This window comes from Microchirus variegatus, assembly GCF_963457635.1.
Source record: "Microchirus variegatus genome assembly, chromosome: 4".
Lineage (NCBI taxonomy): Eukaryota > Metazoa > Chordata > Actinopteri > Pleuronectiformes > Soleidae > Microchirus > Microchirus variegatus.
In genome coordinates, this window is record NC_139805.1 from 24,338,581 (window position 1) to 24,359,334 (window position 20,754).

A 20,754-nucleotide genomic window follows, 5' to 3' on the forward strand; every position below is an offset into this window, starting at 1 on the left:
TCATGTTGTCACGGGAGATGCATCCAGGATGTAATTGAATGCCAGGGGTAAACAGTCGTACTTGACTCCACATGTTAATCCCAGGTCTGATTAGAGCCACATACTGTGTTTCTGTTACGAATGGTTCAAAGATCAGTTTTTGTATGTCCATCATCACTGTGCGACTTTCTCTATACGTCTCTATTTTTACAGTCTGTCACTGTCTTATTTGATAGAATGTATATAAATATATATATTTTTTAATCCTGTTTGTATGCAAACAACCTGCAGGACGTTTCTGAGGGAGTTGGAGAACTGTATAGAGCAGCCAGAGATGGTGGGAACCTGCTTCCTGAAGAGGGTGAGTGACTCAGAAACAGAGATGGGAGGTAAATGAGCACCAAGGTCCTTATGTAATACATGAGCATTACAGTAGTTACTATAATATGCACTCGCTGGCCACTTCCTTAGGTACACAGGACAACTAATAAAGTGGTTGTATCTAGTCGCTGTAGCTCATCTTCTTCAAGGTTTGATGTGTTGTGCATTCCAAAATTTGAAATACTAACATGCAGTATTCCAGTTGCCAAAAAGTGATCAAGGCTTCTACCTTGTGGCTCAGGGGATAGTTTTGTGTCAAAATCACATGGTTTAATTCATTGGGGTATGATATATTTTCCCATAATTGTAGCGTCCTCATCTGTGGCACTAACCCAGGGATCTGCAAACTGTGGCTCTAGAGCCTTATTTGGTTGTGCTCCCAGTGGCTCCCCGTAGCTTTGAAAAAAAGTGAACACCTCTTATTTAGAGATATTAAAATGTGCATCAGATCCCACATCAAATGCAATATTGAAAACCTTTCCAAACCTGACAATCTTCTATTCTTAGGCTTCATTTACAAAGAAAATCTTCATTGATTTCTTCAGGTCAGTTTCTAATGTCAGTGTGAACAGTTTGCCTGATGGTGATGGTCGAGCTCACTTGTCTGATGATTGTGATTATAGGTGGTGATGATTTAAGAATGTGCCTTCACTCACACGTGTCTCTGTGTCATCAGAAAGAAGAGCTGCAGGTGTATCAGAAGTACTGTCAGAATAAACCTCGCTCTGAAGTCCTCTGGAGACAGTGTGGAGACAGCCTCTTCTTTCAGGTAACACACACAGAACAACTGAATTGTACAGTATAGGTTTGTCTAACTGCAACTCTTACACAGAGTGTAGTGAACAGGGATAGTTTGGGTTTGTTTAAACGTGGTTGTATGAGACACTGTGTGCTTGACGCTCCACCTGCACCTAGAACCAGCTTTGGACACCCTGAAAGCATGCTGATTCAAAAATGCTCATTTTCTTCACCTCACTGCACCAAAGTCCAGAGAAAAAAACAACAACATTAATTTGCATGGACAGAGGAGCTGCTTGTTTGCTTCTGCCTCATTTGGTGAGTTTATATCGCTCGGGTAAATCGGAACACAAAGTGCTTTCAAACCCCGAAGTCACAAAATAACACATTTGAGCTTGCTAATGGAGGCTGCAGTGGATCAACAACTCCTGTGTGTTGTGATGTAAAATCAATGGTTTTCTCCATGGACTCCGTGGGAAAGCAAGCTGTTTCTAAAGTGAGACTGAGAGTGAGAGAGTGAGCCCACGAGGTTCCAGGTGATGGGGGTGTGTACTATTGAGACAGCTCTGCGTATGTGTCGCTGCCTTTTAAAACCACACTTTAAAACCTAACCTATCACTTAAAGGTGCATTTGTCTTGTGTCTGATAATGGCTCTCAGATTAGGGTAAACTATATTGTTCACATTGTAGACAAATTGTCCTTAGCTCCACAGGAGACCATGACATAAATGAATAATGTATTACGTTATAAAAGAAACAGAAGTGTACAAAGACAGGGAAGAGACAGAGAAGTCTGTGTGGTTTGTGCAACAGGAGTGTCAGAAGAAACTGGACCACAAACTGTCTCTGGATGCCTACCTGCTGAAACCTGTGCAGAGGATCACCAAGTACCAACTCATGCTCAAGGTAGAGCCTACACAGAGGCATACACACACACATGCATAACCCTGACCCTAAAACCAGGTCTTAACCCACAAAAAGCCCTTTAAAGATATGAGGACTGGCCAAACTGTCCTCACTCTGTATTGTTTTTCCAATTTTTGTTCCTCACAAAGCTAAACACACAGTAGCTTGTGTGCATCTTGTTAAATCTAGCTACACAATGTCATTAAATAAATGTAGTTTGATTAATTTGGCAGCACATTAATAACAAGTGACTATTTGTGTGCAATTATCTGGCAATTAGCTATAAATACATCTGTGACGTATATTATTTATATTTCTACAGACAGTTAATAATATTTTTTTTAACTTGAATTTAGTTAAAACGAACAAAATGTAGAATTTTCATTAAATCCCAACCCAGCCAGACCGGGTACCAACAGCTACTTCTGGCTTGGGTTTCATATCCTCCCTCTTAAGTGGACACTAGTGGCAACTCTCTTCCTCTCCCATGGGCTAGCAGCAGGATGGGAAACACTTTATAGCCAACTGTTCAAATATCTAATCAACCATTCATCTCAATAGTTTACTGAGTATGGTCCGTAAAAGAGAAAATAGCCAGTGAGCAGCAGAAAAAATATCTTGATGCCACACTGGTTAATAATGATAGACAGGAAACAGAAGACCATCTCTTAACACATAGCACATGAAAGCACATGAACATGAAGCAGGTGATCTACACTCTACAGTCACAGACCACACCAGCTGTCACTAGTGTCACTAGTTCGTAATAAAGTGGCAGATGAGTGCCTATAACAACCCCCCCTCTCTTCTTTCCTGTCTCCCAGGAGATGTTAAAATGCAGTAAGAGCGATGGCATGGTGGAGCTGGAGGAGGCTTTAGCTACGGTATTGGACATCATCAAGTCTGTCAACGACTCCATGCACCAGATCGCCATCACTGGCTTTGAGGTCTGTATGTCACTGTCATCTTCATCCACTATCATGCACACAATGTTGAAGTTTTTCTTATTTTTGCAACCGTATATACCTTTGGTGAATTGAATGAAGCATTTTAAGAAAACACATCATGTGCAGTGATTATTACCTGCTTTTTTAATTGAAGACTGTTGCAGTATGCAGGAAATCGCAAACATTTGAAAACACGTGTCCTGCTGACTGAAGCTTAGCTCGAGATTATTTATTAACCAACCATATCTAACCTTGTATCTAAGCCAATGGTCAGTGGTTTGTTCAACCAGATCATCAGAAGGTCAGGGGCCGAAACCATACTTGGTTAATAAATCATGAATGATTGAGGAAGTTATTGGGATTCTTTGGACATTTTTGAGATTCCAACTCCCTGGTGGTTCCAGGCTGCATGTTTTCCAAATGTAAACATTTTCCTGATGAGTTTATTATTAGTTTTTCCATATTTAGTTAAACATATATGCAGATGATAAAATGTGTTCTTACTTATACTTGTAAGTAAGTCTTTCTGAGTTTCTGAATAGCCTTTTCCAAAAGATATAGTCCATGTTTGACAAATAAATCACATCTTCATTTGACTTAACTTGACTTTTCATGCATATTCAGGAGACTTTACATCTCAAGCCAAGTCAAAAATCTATTCACTGGATCCATGGGACTGAAAAAAACAACAATTTTATAAGAAACAATAGATGGTGAAGATACTTGCTTATTCTAGTAACTGCTTTTATTTGATCCTAATCTAGTCTGCTTTAATGTTAAGTTTATCCTGTGTTAATACCTACCCATAGACATGCTGGCTCGGGTACTTGGCAATAAAAAGGATACTGGTACTGATTAGTATACTATATTAGTACGAGACAGGACCTCCCTCTGCTGTGAAACAGCTGCACTTCTACATTTAGATTCATTCTCCATGGTTCTACTTTCAGACAACAGTATTTTATTTTGTCTTTTATGAATAGCAGACGCTGTGATAGTATCGTGAGGTGCTCAACAGTCTGACTGTGTGTGTGTGTGTGTGTGTGTGTGTGTGTGTGTGTGTGTGTGTGTGTGTGTGTGTGTGTGTGTGTGTGTGTGTGTGTGTGTGTGTGTGTGTGTGTGTGTGTGTGTGTGTGTGTGTGTGTGTGTGTGTGTGTGTGTGTTGGTGATCACAGGGAAACCTGAGTGAACTGGGAAAGCTGCTGATGCAGGGGTCCTTCAATGTGTGGACAGATCACAAGAGAGGCCACAGCAAGGTATGACCCCCACCGATCACCTTCCACTCCACTCACTGTCCCTGCATCGTCAGAAGTATTTTAAAAGAAGAAAATCTGAGACGTAGATCAATGATTTATTACCTTGATGAATGAATAGTAGGACTCTAGAACTACAAGAGCATGTTGTTTGCGTGACACTCTGACAGTGTAGGACGATGTGAGAGCTCAGAGAAGGGTTTATGATAAGTTTAACACATGTTTACAGTTAAAGTTTTTTTTGTATTGTGAAATAATGTGGTTGTCTGTTTCAGGTGAAGGACCTGGCCAGGTTTAAGCCAATGCAGAGACACCTGTTCCTGTACGATAAGATGCTGCTGTTCTGTAAGAAGCGAGACGAGACGGCAGATGGACACGAGAAGACGCCGTCCTATAGCTTCAAACACTCGCTCAAGGTCAGACAATGATGAAGAGCCAACTAACACACAAGACCAGAATTTTCAAAATAAAAGTTTCTGTTCATCCACACCAAAAGACAACAGCAGAGTTTTCAAAATCTCAATTTCTGTTATTCCACACTAAAATAGATCCCTATAATTTTCAGAATAAAAGCCTCAGCTTCTCTTCATCCATACTAGACATAAATACAAATACAAATCAAATTTCTGTTGGTCCATACTTAAAGGTAAACATATATTTGTTTATATTTTTAATAAAAAGATGTTTGTTCCTGGTCAAAACTAAAATATATCCACAGGCTTTTCAAAAACAAAAGTCTCAATTTTCTGATCATGGGCTCATTTTAGTACAGTCCTGCAAAAAAAAAAGAATCCATTATATATACATACTGCCCCTTTGTGTAAACTAACTTAAAACCTTTTTGAATGTATCTGATTTGCATGATTTAAACCCCGAAGGTCCACGTGGACGTCTCACAGTGTCTCTGTCCTCCTGTCTGTCCAGATGAGTGCCGTGGGAATCACAGAGAACGTCAAGGGAGACATCAAGAAGTTTGAGGTGTGGTACAACGGCAGAGAGGAGGTTTACATCATCCAGGTATGAGGATGTTCTCCTTCCCCTCTGTGACTTTTATACTTGAAACGGAGAATCATGAATGCAGTTATATCATTTTTTACATTAATTCATTTCATTTATACGTATATGCACTTTATACATTTTTTCCTCTAGATGGCAGTACAGAACCACTCACTAAACATGCTCTTTACAGAAAAAACGTTTTAGAATCTGGGTGCTTTGTTTATTTGGTGTGTGTGTGTGTGTGTGTGTGTGTGTGTGTGTGTGTGTGTGTGTGTGTGTGTGTGTGTGTGTGTGTGTGTGTGTGTTGTTCCCCAGGCTCCTTCCATGGATGTGAAAAACATGTGGGTGTCAGAGATTCGTAAAGTTCTCACAGGACAGCTGGAGGCTTGCAGAGGTACGCACGCACGCAAACACACACACACACATACATATGTTCTCGTTCTCTGGCTCCAACTTTATTTGCTATGGCAACATCTCAGCATATTTTGATATTATGAAAAAAATGTTGTGTCAGCATGTCAGATTAGACCTTGACTGTGGTCTGAGATCGACATCACATATGCTTTATGCTACATGTTTTTATGGAAGGTCTCCCTACAATTTGGTAACCAAATAATGGTTTCAATTGTACACATGCGGACACTGACACCAGCACACACATAAATACTGCTCCATCCATGTCTCTGGCTTCTCGAACACTCACTCTCGCTGTGTGTGTTTCTACCTCTCTCAGCTACTGGCCCACAGTTCCACTCTGTGGTCATGACTGACAGGAGTGACACACACACACACAGTAGATTCACACGTGCCTGTGTGTAATTTATAACTGACTACATGTGAGGAGTGTATGGGGAGAGTGAAATTGGACTGGGAGAAGAGGGAGATTGATCTTAATGGAAATAGAGCAACAAAATGATGGCTGAGGAGGGAGAGTGTGAGAGTGAGAGTTTCAGGGTGGAGATGGAGGTTGATTGACAGTACAGAAGTACAGGGGGGGATGAGGGGATGAACATGAAATGAAGGAGGGCTGAGTGTGAGGAGAGGAGAGGGTCGAAAAGGACAACAGAGGAATGGCAGCTCTCTCAGTGTGTTGTCAATGCTCACAACTGGTATTGATATGTCTCCAATCCAATCAGTCAGGTTCAAATTTGACGTTTAAATGTGTCTCCACGTGAGATCTTGATATTATCAATAATTAAAGTTGTTTACAGCTCGTGCAGTACTGTAATAGCTACACCATTAATTATTTAATTGGGACCACAGGGAATGATTGGCTGCAGTACCTGTCTGTCACCACCTGACCTGCCTTCACACACCTGTCTGTGTCTCTTGCTGCACATGACTGGAGTCTTCGGAACAGTCTGAAGAGACACATACACCACTGAGCAGAGGCGATAGACGGACCTCGCTTCCAGTGTTTGAGAGGCAAGAGACAAGAGGAGGTAGAAGGATGTAACTGGCTGAATCCGTACAATGCTTCAGTGCTCACCTGCCACTTTTACCCTGATGATTTGGACAGGTTTAAACTGCTAATATACAAAATGGATATGCTGTTTTGAAGGAGACCTGCAACTAGTGATTGATGCACATTAAGTCGTCGGGAAAATGTTGCAATCTCTGCTGGCTCTATTTCCATTTGTAAAGCTCCAGGGCTGCGTTTAGCATAAACAGACAAAAGCTCAGACCTTTCCAAATGATGACACAGTTACCAGCATTCGCTTCCTGATTGGTTCTTATCAGAAACACACTTACATTCACTTTCACCTTGCCCTCGGACTGATAAAATAAATCTCTTTTCTGACTTTTTACCATTGTTATTTCCCATTACTAATACTTTCTGAATCTCAGCTGCAGAGGAGAGAATCAGCTTTGTCTGCCCCAGTGTCCCTGAATATTTTGAATCTGATGTACATTTTTAGACCAAATCATATGGACACACTTCTGAAAGTGAGCTAACATGCTCGCTGGATGGATGTAGTTTTTTTCTGGAAATGCAGGCCTGCTTTTTACAGCTTGAACAGGAATCGCTTCTGACTCTGGTTCAGATTTGATCCAGTGAACACAGACGCATAGAAAATGGGTAACACACCTGTAACTGCTCTTTTGGAAAAAAATATTGTTGCATGTGTCTGGAGCTTATCGACTGTTCCATGCTGACTCAGTGTTTCTTGTCAGATCCAATCATTCACAGCCTTTTTTGGGTTTCTCTTATATGAGCTGTGAGTTAGCACGGGGCCAAGCCTCTCCCTCTCTCTGCTCTTATGTTACTACATTCTTCTCCTGGGGTTTTCTTGTCACACAGCACAATCCTGTGGCAGCTCACATCTGTTAACGCTGCATTTATGAGGCGTCTTGTTCAGATGTGGGCTTGTCTCAGGAGCTGTTGTTCCTCCACTGTAGAGCCTCTGTGATTTCTATCAGGACAGTAAAAGCAGCAGCAGACAGGTCGACGCAGCAGTTTGGGAGATTGTTCGTGATGGAAATAACTTTTCATCCTTTAATGCTGGAGTGGAGGTCACACACTGAAAGCCCGGAGCTGGGCCTATAGCTGCTGTGTGAGTCCTCCATGACCTGCACAGAGCAGATTCTGCAGACATAAGTGAAAGAACAAAGACAGATCTTCCCTCATACAGCATGGTTTGATTTTGTAAATGATGTTCCCGTTTGGAGTCAAATACATAATAACGTAGGGTATTATTTTGGGTGTGGCTATGGTGTGATTAACCCTAACTCAACACACTTAGTAAACTCCACCACTCGCTTCTTCTTCAGCTCTCACCTCTCATCCAAATACAATTATTAATGTTTGTTTAAAGATGGCGCCGTCTTCACATCACATTGGTTGATGACTTGGTTCAAACCTGCAGATGTGGTTCCTCACGCTCCCTTCGTGTCTGTCGGTTTTTTTTATGCGGAGACATTTTAATTAGAGACTATGCAGGTGTGAATGTTCGCAAATAATTTCTCGCCTCACTGTTTATTTGTCGTTCAGACCTGATATCACATCAGAAATCCTCATTATCATGTCTGTGTGTTTTGTCCACAGAGGCCAGTCAGCTCAACATCTATGGAGCTCCCATGAGGTGAGCAGCCACATTGACAATATCAATCATAATGTATTCGCTAGCCCTGACTCCCAAACATATGCCTAACCCTAACTGAAATATCCTTACATATAAGGTTATTTGTCCTCATTAAAGACCCACTTACACACTTCCCTCAACTTTAACAGGATTGTGCGGAAGTTGGCACTGAGACAGTCTGATTCTTCAAGTCCAGAGTCGGGCTTCAGGAGGACCAACCCAAGCCCGAACATGAGGCAGAAGAGAGGTGAGAGAGGTCACACTCACATCACAATCACATCACAAACACAAGCTGGGTCAGTGTGGTCATTAGAAAACCCAACTGTCCAAAGCTGAACTTGTCTCATCCTCCCTCTCTATTCTCAATCTCTCTCTTGTCTTCCTCTTTCTTTCTTGTAATCTATTTCCTCCCAAAATTTCTATTTACAGTAGTCACTGCATTACTTTGACACCAAAGAACATCTTCTGGAAATTTCCATTATCATCTCAGTCAAAGATGGAGACAATGAGTGTGGGAGAAGCAGCAGTCCTGGCACCAACCAATCAAATCACATTAATTCAACTCCCAGGTCCTGTCTGATGTGAGAGGTCAGAATGTGTCTGGAGAGGCACCAGGTCAACTTGCTGTTGACTTTATGACAACATTGGCGAAATCAAGAAACAGAGACAATCACAGTCAATAGAGGAATCCATTGTTGTTGTTTGATTTTTGCCACGCCAATATAAATCTGATCTAGAAACACATCATGAAGGGACACAGATCTTATTTGATTTGATTCTTTGTCCATGAAGTCTTGAGTGTGGTTCATTAAGTCTGTCTCTCCCTCAGGATTCATTAGAGCAAAGTTGAGGAGCTCTGAATATTCACCTTCTTCTCTCACCTCTTATAGAAGTGTGCTGTGTTTACTCGCTCCTTTCTATTTAAGGGAAAAATCTGACCTCTGTAAGATGGGTGTTTGCACGACAGAGGGTGTGTGTTCGCGTATTTGTCCCAGAGCAGAATCTCATCAGATTAAAGTCGATCTTTTCTCTCATGAACTCTGAACTTTCTCCGTCACTGAGGTCATGGCACTCAGATTCACAGACATACACGACACTTTCAGACTATTTTCTTCACTGTAAATTCAGTAAACCCTAATGACACAACCCTCAGTGACAGTCAGCGTTGTCGTGACTGTCTGTAGTCGCCTCACTCTCATCACACACACTATGGAGCAGTGTTTTCCTGACCTCTCTATAAGTGGCCCAAATTAACCCAGTCCTCTTTTCAATAGTCCCTCTTATGCCCTTTCTGCCTTTAAATGGAACAGTCCAGATCAGTAATCACATCACTGTGATGCTGTCAGCCTCTGAAGGAGGACCCAGCAGTGTCTGTCAAGCCGCTCTGTGATTATCACCATCACCAAAAGATGATGAGTTTTCACTTAATCGTGGTTGGTTATGTGGTGACATTTAATAGGACTTTAATCCATTTTAAATTAAAGTTAAATTAAGAATAAATTCTGGTCCTGTAGAGCTGTAGTGTAACAATAAAACAAAGGGTTTGATAAAGACAAAATAGAAGAAGTAAATACTTTTTCTTTTGCGTCTGTCATAACAAGTATCGATTTAAATATCCTGACAGTAATACATGTCCAAACAGCGTTTCTTCTCCACCTCAAACTTTTTCCTTCATCTTTCGCTGCTCCACTAACTCCGCCCCCCATCCTCTTGCTTCCCCTGCTCAGCTGACGCTTCTTCCGCCCAGTCAGGGAACTCGGTTGCTAACGCTAGGAAACGCTTCACGTTGCAGGGACTTTCCAACAGGAGGTCTCTTCCATCAGGTAACAGTGTGACGCCCACTGGCATGTCGAGCTCTTGGCGGCACCTGCTGTCAAAACATCATCCTCGTCGTCTATTCTGTTCTTTTTATATGTTTACGCCATCATGATAGTCTTGGTCATCTTCATCGTCAGCAGCAGCAATATCTGTCCTGCCTCAGTCTCTTGTTTTTCCTCCCTCATGTGTTATAAAACAACAAGGACGCTGATTCTAGAGAGACAGGGACAGGTGAAGACACAGGGTCTGAAGACAGGGAGACAGCAGGTGATAAACAGAAAGACACATGGGGGAAGGTGGGCTACAGCATTGCGTTAAATGCCACCCCTTTAATATCCAAGCCCTCTTGACATTTGGAAGCATATTAACATTTTTGGAGAGATTATGTTTTTGCCTTTTACCACATGTGCCTGTAATGAAGCAGAGAGTCATGTGACAAATGCGGCAAAGACAAAATAAAAACTCCTAAAGACAGGAAGTGAAACTTGTTTTACAGAACGTTATGTAACAACACACAAATCAGCATCTTCTGAGGGAGGAGCTACTGCCAGCTATGGCCGTGTCTTAGGTGTGAGGAAGACTGATTCAGGTGATTCCGCCAAAAATCACTGCATCACTTCTGCGAATAGATATGGATTTCACACACTCGCTTATCAATATAATTTACTCTTAATCAGTCTTGTTAGCTTACGACCACGGCCTCATGGATTCACAATGGGAGTAAATCCCTGGGGGTAAAAATGTTATGTAGAAACCCAGTGTGACCTGCCGTCGGTGAAATGGATAATCAAAATCTGCTTCCTTTTTTTATGCTGGTCAAAATAAATCTTGAGCATCAAGACACTGCCACCTGCTGAGGACGGTGTGTAGCCAGAACCAGAAGAATCAACATTGTATATTGTTTTAATCACTGATTTTATACTACCTCTGTCTCTCTCTCACACACACAGAGAGAGAGAGAGTTCCCGCAGGCGTCCTCTGTTTAACAGACTCTCTCCAGCTTCACTGCTTCATATTTCGGGTGTGGGACATCAGTGAAGGTCACTATGTCTGCTGCGTCCTACTGTGACTGGTCAGATCATCACAGTCTGTTACAGTTTAACCTTCTGTTAACGTCGGGTTGCGTCATATGACATGCGACAGTGTGACAGTCAGTCCAAGATTCTGTTAGACAGTTGATAGTGAGTGAGAGGGCAGATTGTGTGACTGATCACAGGAAGTCGAATCATCAGTGAACGAGTTTGTGTTTGAGACCAATCATCAGCGGTTCTCTTGTCATCTGTTCATGTGTCATCGCATAATCTGAGCATGCACTGAGGCAGACCATGAGACTTGTGTTCATCTCCTCATTTGTTTTAACTGTTGATGTCTTAATAGTTTGAAAACATCAGTATATTGTACATTGTACATTGAACATTGTGTATTTATTTGTGAACAAACTGGATCAATAACGCTAATTCTCCCTTTTATTCTATCTTCATAGTTTACCTTTATATTCTAACTCTCTCTTATCTTCCTGTGCCTCTTCACTTTTCCTTTCCTTTCCATTTGGCCTCCTCCTCCTCCTTCTTTTGCGTCCTAACCTCCCCGCTGTAGACCCCGCTGCTAAGGAGGCAGAGGTCCCCCGCCGCTTCTCTCTCACCTCTTCCCTTGCCTCCTCTACTTCCTCCTCCTTCGCAACACGACGCACAAAAGGTACCTGATTGGCTCTTAAACATGTAATCATGACCCTCGTCTGCCTGATGTGCTCATAGTACAGGAGACTGCATCTACACGGTGGTTGCAAACCCGCTAAAGATGCCCCATACCATCAGCTTCAGCTCTCAAAAGCTTCAGAATTCCTCCATCATTTCAAAACACGGTAGCAGTCGATGAGATTGTGTGACATAGAATAAAAACATTATGCTGATCGGTTTGAGTTATAGCAGCAGAAATTTGTCATTGAGGACTGAGGACACCCCCACAGCACAGGGGGGCGCCTCCTACTGGCTAGAATTTACCCTGCAGCATGATGGACCTGACTCTGAAATGTCTGCTGATGAGGCTCAACCCTTCGCTCGATCTTTAAAGTAAAGTTGGCTAAAGTTTAAAAAAAAAAAGAAGAAGATTATTAGTCATTCTTTCGCTTTGTATAATATAAGAAGGCCTTGAGCAAGTATGAGCTGTTGGTAATTGTGAGACATCTGTGCCACATTATGTCCGTTTGGTGAAGTGTTTTGCATGGCAAAGCTGCTGCTACAGAATAAACTACAGCTTCACAGTTGAGGAAAATCTGCTGTAAAAATTTGATGCGCACCATGACAAGTATGCAATAACATACAGTAGGTTATATTTAAAAAGGTGATTTTTGACTGTAAAAAGTCTAATTGTGATACATATATAGGAAAAACAAAATGTGCATATTGTATTCACAATATACATATATTGTAAATACTATAAACTTATCACTTTATAACGTGATACCGACCTGTTTTTGACCTCATTTTGTGTGGCAGCACTGTGCTTCCGTAAACTTTGAAGTGTCGCCACTGAAGCATAATTAAAAGTTAAGTCCCCCACTCGTGCACATCCCTGATTATAATGTTCTTTTGGTGATTGGTTCTCAGGTCAGTCATGACCACAACTCGCACTCAAATTAAACCTCTGCGTAAGTGTGTGTGAGAGAGAGAGAGTGCGCACATGTTGAGTAGAAGAAAAAACATTTTCTCATTATGTTCCCTCCATTTACAGCTTGCTTTAAATGTATGAGATGCATTGAAAAATGTCCAGCCTTTGCTAAAAATGAAAAGAAATGAGGAGAAATACATATTCTTTTTTTTTTTTTTTTTTTTAAAGACAACAAAAAAAGAAACATCAAGAAATAAGAATGTTGATAAGCTGACATTTGGAACGCAGGGTGACATTCAGAGTGACAAGAGAAGTGCACTTTTACTGTTGGAATACAGATGAAAAAAATCCAAAGACTGAAGGTGAACTGTTTCCTCTTCTCCTTCTCCTATTTAATGCCCCCTTTGTATGATGGGGATCCTGATCCTCTCTGATGATCATTATTTTGAAACAGAAAACATGTTTTTATTGATATCTGATGGATGACATTCATGTTTGAGGAGTGAATATAATGTTATATAAAGTTAAACAGGTGAATTAACAACATATCCTCCTGATGTGAAGTGTTGTTTCACTTGCTGTTTCAGTTAAGTTGTATAGCAACATTATTTTAATATTTTTAAATGTTTGTCTCTAATGAAGCGTCTGATGTGATGTTGTGTCCCCCGACCAGGTCCACTGTCTTCTAACATAAAGAGCAAGAGACATGAGATAAAGAGTGATCCCACTCCGTTTGGTTATGAAGGTACATGAACTTAAGTCGTGAACCATGTACAGTAGACCACTTCACTTTGTGTCGTTTTGATTTTCTGTGGATAATATCTTCAGTATTCATCCATCGATCATCATCAACTCAATAACCCACAACTTGAGGATGAAATGTTAGGATCGATTAAAGACTAAAAACTCTTCTTCCTGCAATGAGACAAATAATCTGAAAACTTAAATAAATATAATTTGTAATTTATTTATTTTTTAAAATAGCATTCACTCATGGGTCATGGGTTATTGAGTCAAAGCATGTCGAGTAGTTCAGCCTGTTTGGTTTATTAGGTTTTCTTTATTTTGTGACTTTTCACTTTGCTTTTGGATGTGATGACGAGACAATGTGATGTGAGAACATGACTACATGGTGACTGTGATGTTAAACGCTATGACATGATGATGATGATGATGTGATTGCGATGTGACGGCAGGAAGCTGTGATGTGATGATGGAACGTCATGGGACCATGACGTCATGTGATGACATGACAACATGATGATGACTTGGCGATGTGCGATGTGATAGCGTTATGACATGATGCATGTGAGCACACATTTTTTTGTGTTTGAGTTTGTGTCACCTGCTGTGTCGACTCGTGTCGTGATTTGTGCTTTTGTTTGTTTCAAAACGCATGAGAAGTTTTGTTATTGGTTGATTTCTGCATGAGTAGAGTTACTCTGCTGTCTTGACGAGACTGAAGAGCATGTGAGTCTAAGTTGTGGATGATCGTTTTTTTTTGTGGCCATGATTTAGCTCGGTATAAAGCGTTTGGCTTCCCTCCAGATACTTTGCGTGGCGCTATGGCTGCAGTGAGGAAACGTCAGAGCATGACGATGGGCACTGCTGCTGCCGGCGGCGGCACCGCAGCTGTCCCCAGGTCCACGTCCCAACCAGGTAACTGCAGAGGACGACTTGTGTCCAACAGTGGATGTCTTCATGGTGGACTTGATTTCAGTTTTACGTCTTCATCAGTTGGGCTTTTTTTGTTTTGTGTGTGAGCATCTGACATATATCCTTCTCTCCTTTTGTGTCCTGTGTTTTGATTTCTACTTTCACACTGGTCTTATCTTCACAGACCAACACAGTTGTGATTTTCTCATCCATGAATGGAAAACTGCTCTCGACCACGTCCGTGCTCAGATCAATGAGCACTGGTTTGAGTTTATTCTGCAGGCTAATGATGTGCACGACTTCTCCACAGGCTGGACACAGCGACGCCTCCCCTCCATGGACACAGAGGACTTTGAGACGATTCCGTCCAGCGCAGAGGAATCCTCCAACTCTTCAGAGGAGGAAGGCAACAATAAAAATGTAAGTGTTGCTCAGCATGGCAGTGTTATCCTTTAGAACTGAAAAATGAGAGGGTTGTATTAGAATCACCACCCAGCACATTGTCTTCAGTAAGTGAACATTTGAGCCACTTTTGAAAGGGTTCTCTGGAGTTGTTTGTAAAACTAGTGTGACATTTTTGAGTATAAACAAGCATTACATGCACATCATTTTCAAAATAAGTCAAATTAAGTCTACAGATAAGTTTAAGTCTACATTACAAATTAAATCATGCCTCGAATATGTCAATAATATGCAAAACAAACCACACCAATAAACAGCCTCAGTTACCATTTAATCACAATTCCAAGTAAGTGTTTGTACCAAATTTGAAGACATTCCCTCTCTAGATGTTCCTCAAATATTGTCTTAGCAGCATCTAACATGCTTGGTGTGTGACCTTGATCTTTGTCCTTTAAATGCAAGCAAACGGTGCCAAATTTAAAGACATTTCCCTCAAAGATGTTCTGCGACCTGATTTTGTTGTGGCATCAAATCAACTGTTTTGTGGAGTCACAGTGACCTTGACATTTGACCACCTATTCTCAGTTCACGCTCGAGTCCAAATGTGACTTTTGTAGCATATGTGAAGAAATCAGCTCTCCATGAAACAGACAAACAGTGATGTCGGTTTTCAGCGTTCGCTGTCTCCTCTCCACTCCTTCTTCACATTCACCTCTTTTTCAGCAAAACGCCCATCCGATCCATCTTAAAGACGACCCCCGCTGCTGTTTAATCATTGCCCGTGGACGTGCGCCTTGTTAGCAGCGGACACTGATGACTTGACATTTAAGAAACGAGGGAGGAGAGGCAGATGAGGAGGAGGAATATATCTGCACAGGTCTACAGGGTGTGACAGGCTTTCCACATTCATTACAATCAGCGTGGTGTACAGGAGGAAGACACACACATGCACAGTTTTAAAGAGTTGACATTTGTATGTCGATGCACCAGAGCCAGAGTTGTTACGATTTCCAGAGATGTCAAGAGCGCAGCAATGGCATTTCTTCATGTTTGGTACAAAGATTCATTTGGGCTAGGTTCAGATTACCAGCTGTGTTGTTGAAATCCAGTTCAAGTGCAATTTGGTGGACAATGATCGAGGTCACTGTGACCTCACAAAAATGATTTGCTTGGTCCCAGGTACACAATGTTTTTAGATTACATCCAGATGAGCTATCCATGCTAATAAGTAAACCTCCCCAGGGGTTACTGGGTGTGCATGTGCTGGTGTAAACAGAACTTGAGAACTTAAGTTTTAGTTCTACTAATGAAGCGTAAATGGTACGTAAGATTTAAGATTATGGTCAATAATGTGGGTAACTCATGTTTTCCAAAGGTCTCAGTTTCTGCCCATCCAGACTATTACACATCCCCAGTTTTTAAAGTGAAATTCAGACAGTAGCGTTTTCATGATGTCAAATATGATCTGATAAAACTTCATGGTCAATCAAAGGTTTCCAAAAGTCTGAAAATTTTCTTTGGCACAAATGTTCACTTCAACTGCAAACAGCAACACAATATTCCCAAAAAGACATCTAACAGGATAAAATAATAAATAATAAAAAACAATAATGTTTTTTTCCTGCAGGGAGACTCGAGTCGTTTTCGGGTGCAGCTGACATACGAGACTCGCGAGTCGCGGGACGTGTCTCTGGAGTCGGGCGACCTGGTCCAGTTCCTGGAGGAAGCTGAGACCGGACAGTGGTGAGTTCAGTGTGAAATTAGTCTCACTCGCTTTCCAGGTTTGGTCGCTCGCCGCAGCTTCCCGGACATCTGCCAGGTTAATTACGTGTTTTCCAACTGAAGGTGCGAGAACACTGGCTTCTCAGTCTGTTCCCAGTGCGGGAGACAACACAATTGATCTGTGCCCTCATGTGTTAACGTCTTAGTTTCCATTTTGAATGGTGGAATATTCAGTCTTCTGAGGACTTTGTCGTATCAGACCAAATTTCTTCATATTAGTATTAGTATTGTTTCTTTGATCCTCTATGACAGTAAACTGAATAGCTTGCCTTTTAATTTTCTATCATTTAATGCACCAAACAACTAACCGATTAATCAATAATAATAAAAAATCGTCAGATTGTTCAATCATGAAAGTAATCATAACACCAAACAAAAAAGCCAAGAGCTATGACTAGTCTACAGCAGGGACTGTAGCCAGTGTTATAATGTAACAAAGTACAAATACTTCATTACTCTACTTAAGTACAAAATTCATGTATCTGTACTTTACTTTGTTGTGAATATTTCTAGCAACTTTTACTCCACTACATTTCCTCTAACTGTCTTTATTACTCGTTTCTACCAAATTAGATCAGAGGAGTTGTTATTATGGTCTGCATTCATATCGATCTTTGCTAGTCTTGATGAGCTGTTTTACACTATAGTTCATCATTCACATGCTTCAATATGGGGTTAAGGGTCTTGCTCAAGGACACATATAGAATAGCAGGCCCAGGAATTGAACCCACAACCCTCCAGTTGAATAACAACTCGCCCTACCACTGAGCTACCATGGCTCAATCCTCACTTTTTCAATACTTTTACTTCTAAAACTACAATAAAAGTACATTTTATATCAGTTAATTACTTTTTTAACAGTAAATGTCACATGCTTTAAGACTTTTATTTAAGTAATATTATAATAAGTGACTTCAACTTCTACCAAAGTCATTTTCTGGTAAGATACTTTAAGGTACTTTGTACAAGACTGAGTGTAGGCCATAGAGACGTTCAACGTGACAGCTCTGCACTGCCCCCTGGTGGTTTGCTGTGGTAAACCCTACGCCATTTATGTGAATGGGACTAAAGCATCAAATAAATGTTTCCAAAGATGGTTTCTGTCGTTTTAGGCAGCTCTTATTGATGTGATTATGTTCAGTTAGTTCAGTGTTGATCAGTTAATTATTGATTATATAAAAACAGGCTGACGCATGATTGACAGCTGAGACTGAGACAGTTACATGTTATCCACAACAACATGAATGGATATAGAAAGTGTATGTATGGATGTTTAGCATCATCTTCACTGCCACCTTCAGGGTGTCTTTGCCGCTAGAATCCACACACTGAGTGTTTTGGTCTCATGCAGACTATTTGCATTTAGAAGTGAAAAGAAGAATTCTGTGTAAGACAAATGCTTTTGTATTATTCTCATTTATGCATATTTCAGCCTGAAAAGAAAAAAAGTCTCCTGTCAAACATTTCTGTGGGTTTTTGCTCTAACAAAAAAAGAAGAAGTCTTAGTCACATTTGTCTCCTTGTCACATGAGGGAAATGAAGAATTCATGAGTGCACGCTCTTTTTCTTTGGATCAAAGTTACCGTGCAGACGTATGGCGCTGAACAGCACTCAGCCGATGAGCAGCAGTGTGTGTGTTTGTGTGGATATGATGTATTTTCTAACACACCCGTCCCCACAGTGGGATGCACCTTCCAGATTTAGGCTTTTATCTCACACCAACAGCTCACACACACACACACCGCCTGTGTCCCAGGCCGTGTGGGTGTTCACTTTGCAGCATGTTGTTGTGTTGTGCTTGTATAAGAGCTGAGGATGCATTAGTACAACCGACCACGACCTGTCAACACTGAGTCACAGTGAGATCAGAGTAAAGAGAGAATTACTTCACTCAGGGTGGAGTGTGGCAGCAGAGGAGAGGATGTGGAGGCTCAGGTGGAGTCTGAAGGTCACACGCTGCAGGTTTGATGATGATGGGGGAAGCTGGATATTTCACAGCAGAGCTCTGTCTTTAAACTTTATAAAAGCAAGGCTTAAAAAATGAACAGTGACGGATGAAGCATCCGGTGATGGAAGAGTGAGCACCGCAGAGACACGCAAGCTCAGGCGTCCAGGTGATGGCGCTCTCAGCAACCAAGGCAGGAGACGCGTTTTTAAAACCTGACGTTTACTTTCTGTGAATATGGAAGTGTGATGTGTTTACATCGCAGTGGACAAAGATTGAAATGTGAGAGGAAGGATTTGTGCAACATGAAAGATGCATGAGCAGGGGATTCATGTGTGTGTGTCATTTTGACAACAGCACATAATCAAGTAAAACTAACTTATGCAATTATTAAATGAAGTCTTTTGCTGTCATTACGTTGGTCCTGTGAGTGAGTGAGTGAAGACTTCCCCCTCCTTCATGCTCACATTTTGTTTCTAGGTTAGTGAGGAACCTTTTGACAGAAGAGACGGGGCGTCCTTTGTCCACTGTCCTGCAGACTGCTCCTGAACGAGGTCACTCATCATCTCATCCCTGATTCACCAGACTAACCCGCCTTGCTGTCGCACACCAAACACCCAATCACTCCTCTCCCCCTCCTTCCCCTCATTTCCTCCCGCTCTTTTTACCCCGACATATTCAGCTTCTTGGGTGGGGTGCTCTGGGGAGAGGGAGGGACTGTTGGATGCGAGGATGGAGTGGAAAAGGAGGGAGAGAGAGCGCGCTTTGGCTTGTTGAGTTGAATAATCGGAGCATGATGTCACCGACTGCAGAATATTCACTCTACTATTGCTGCTACTATTACAGCTACTCTCCTTTTCTGTGTGTGTGTGCATTCAAGGGTCATGTGTTCAATTTATCATTTTCAGTCTGATGTGAAATCAATGATCATCTGATTTAGTCCACATCACAAAACAACTACAACTCATAGAGTCGTAAAAGAAACCGCCGCGGTCCAAATAAAGAAGTTACTGTGTTCCTCTAAGATGGATGTTCAGAAGAAGCACATTTAAATGTAGTTTAGATTTCAGGCTCATTCTGGGTAAACTTTAAAACTGTGGCTCCCAGCTATCATATTTTTCTTCCCTCACTGGCATCGTGGGGGGAAACTGTTCAGATCCATCAGTGACAGAAAAATGAAAAAGTGGCTGTAACATGAAGAGAGAAGCAGCTTTAATACCTCTTTACATTACCATACTGAAACAAACCCAGACACACACGGGGGAATCTTTCTCATCTCTGCATTTCATCCCACGGGACATGAATGCATCATTTTCCCCTGACTAACTTGATTAAAACTGTCACATCGGTTTCCTTATAAAATGATCTGATATCAGACATGTATCAAACTCTACAGTTTCAACAGTGAAGTTATCAGTTGTTACTTTAGAACAGATTTATAAAGTAAGTTCTTGATGGCCCACTGAGGCGTAATCCTAAAAAAAAATCTGTGTTCCCAGATTTAATCCCAGGATATAAGTATCCACGAGTTTATTAGTAATACTTAGTTGATGATTTATCTGGTTATGAATCCAACATAAAGTGTTTTTACATCTAAATGTTTGTCTTTTGTTGACTCACTCAGGGGCGTGTGCTCATTCTGTGTCCAATCGTAAGTCGTTTAATAAGAATTTTAAACTCGGACTCTGTGCTGACGTGTTCAAGGTTTGGTTTAATTAGAGAAACAGCCACTCCTGGGTTTTTCTACTCTGCCTCCTCCTGACTTCTTCATCTCTTCTTCTTGAACATTTTCTTGAGCAATCTCTCCCTTTTCAAAGCAGCTTGGTGGCTGATCCTCAAGATGTTTGTCATCGCATTGCTTGTTTACTTATGAAATTCTCTCTTCACTCCTCCTTTTTTTGAATTCAGATTTTTTTTTGGAGGGGGGGGTTGAGTCCATGAGCAGGACACATCCCTGTACTTTTATTTAAGTGGAGCTGTGTCCACCTGCCTGTGGTGACCGCCCACATCTGCCTTCTCTGTAATTCTTCATGCATTTTCTGTCTGAACGACACTGAATGCCTCACAATTACAGTATACAACACGAGCGAGTACACCCCTAGGTCACTGAAATGATTGCAAAACATGTTCATTTTGAAGGGCAGATTCTTGGGATTCCCGTTATTCCAGGGGACATTAAACACATCGTAATATAAACTGAGACTGTCAGTCTGAAGTCACCCTACAATTCTCCTCAGACACATGTTGAGTCCAAAAAT

At 41.4% G+C, this 20,754-nt stretch overlaps 1 protein-coding gene across 1 annotated transcript in view; it reads left to right on the top strand.

Moving 5' to 3' along the window:
- The window catches only part of mcf2l2 (MCF.2 cell line derived transforming sequence-like 2), a gene marked incomplete at its 5' end in the record, with an annotated part of 79,972 nt that overhangs the window by 56,327 nt on the left and 2,891 nt on the right, over positions 1–20,754 (top strand). The window contains 17 exons of the mRNA XM_083888051.1: positions 271–340; positions 1,037–1,129; positions 1,912–2,004; positions 2,829–2,951; positions 4,127–4,207; positions 4,480–4,620; positions 5,129–5,221; positions 5,519–5,597; positions 8,250–8,286; positions 8,436–8,533; positions 10,014–10,109; positions 11,701–11,799; positions 13,385–13,456; positions 14,260–14,370; positions 14,678–14,787; positions 16,397–16,512; positions 18,977–19,050. Of these exons, the coding sequence (XP_083744177.1) occupies positions 271–340; positions 1,037–1,129; positions 1,912–2,004; positions 2,829–2,951; positions 4,127–4,207; positions 4,480–4,620; positions 5,129–5,221; positions 5,519–5,597; positions 8,250–8,286; positions 8,436–8,533; positions 10,014–10,109; positions 11,701–11,799; positions 13,385–13,456; positions 14,260–14,370; positions 14,678–14,787; positions 16,397–16,512; positions 18,977–19,050 (1,586 nt within the window). The remainder of the gene's footprint in view (positions 1–270; positions 341–1,036; positions 1,130–1,911; positions 2,005–2,828; positions 2,952–4,126; positions 4,208–4,479; positions 4,621–5,128; positions 5,222–5,518; positions 5,598–8,249; positions 8,287–8,435; positions 8,534–10,013; positions 10,110–11,700; positions 11,800–13,384; positions 13,457–14,259; positions 14,371–14,677; positions 14,788–16,396; positions 16,513–18,976; positions 19,051–20,754) is intronic.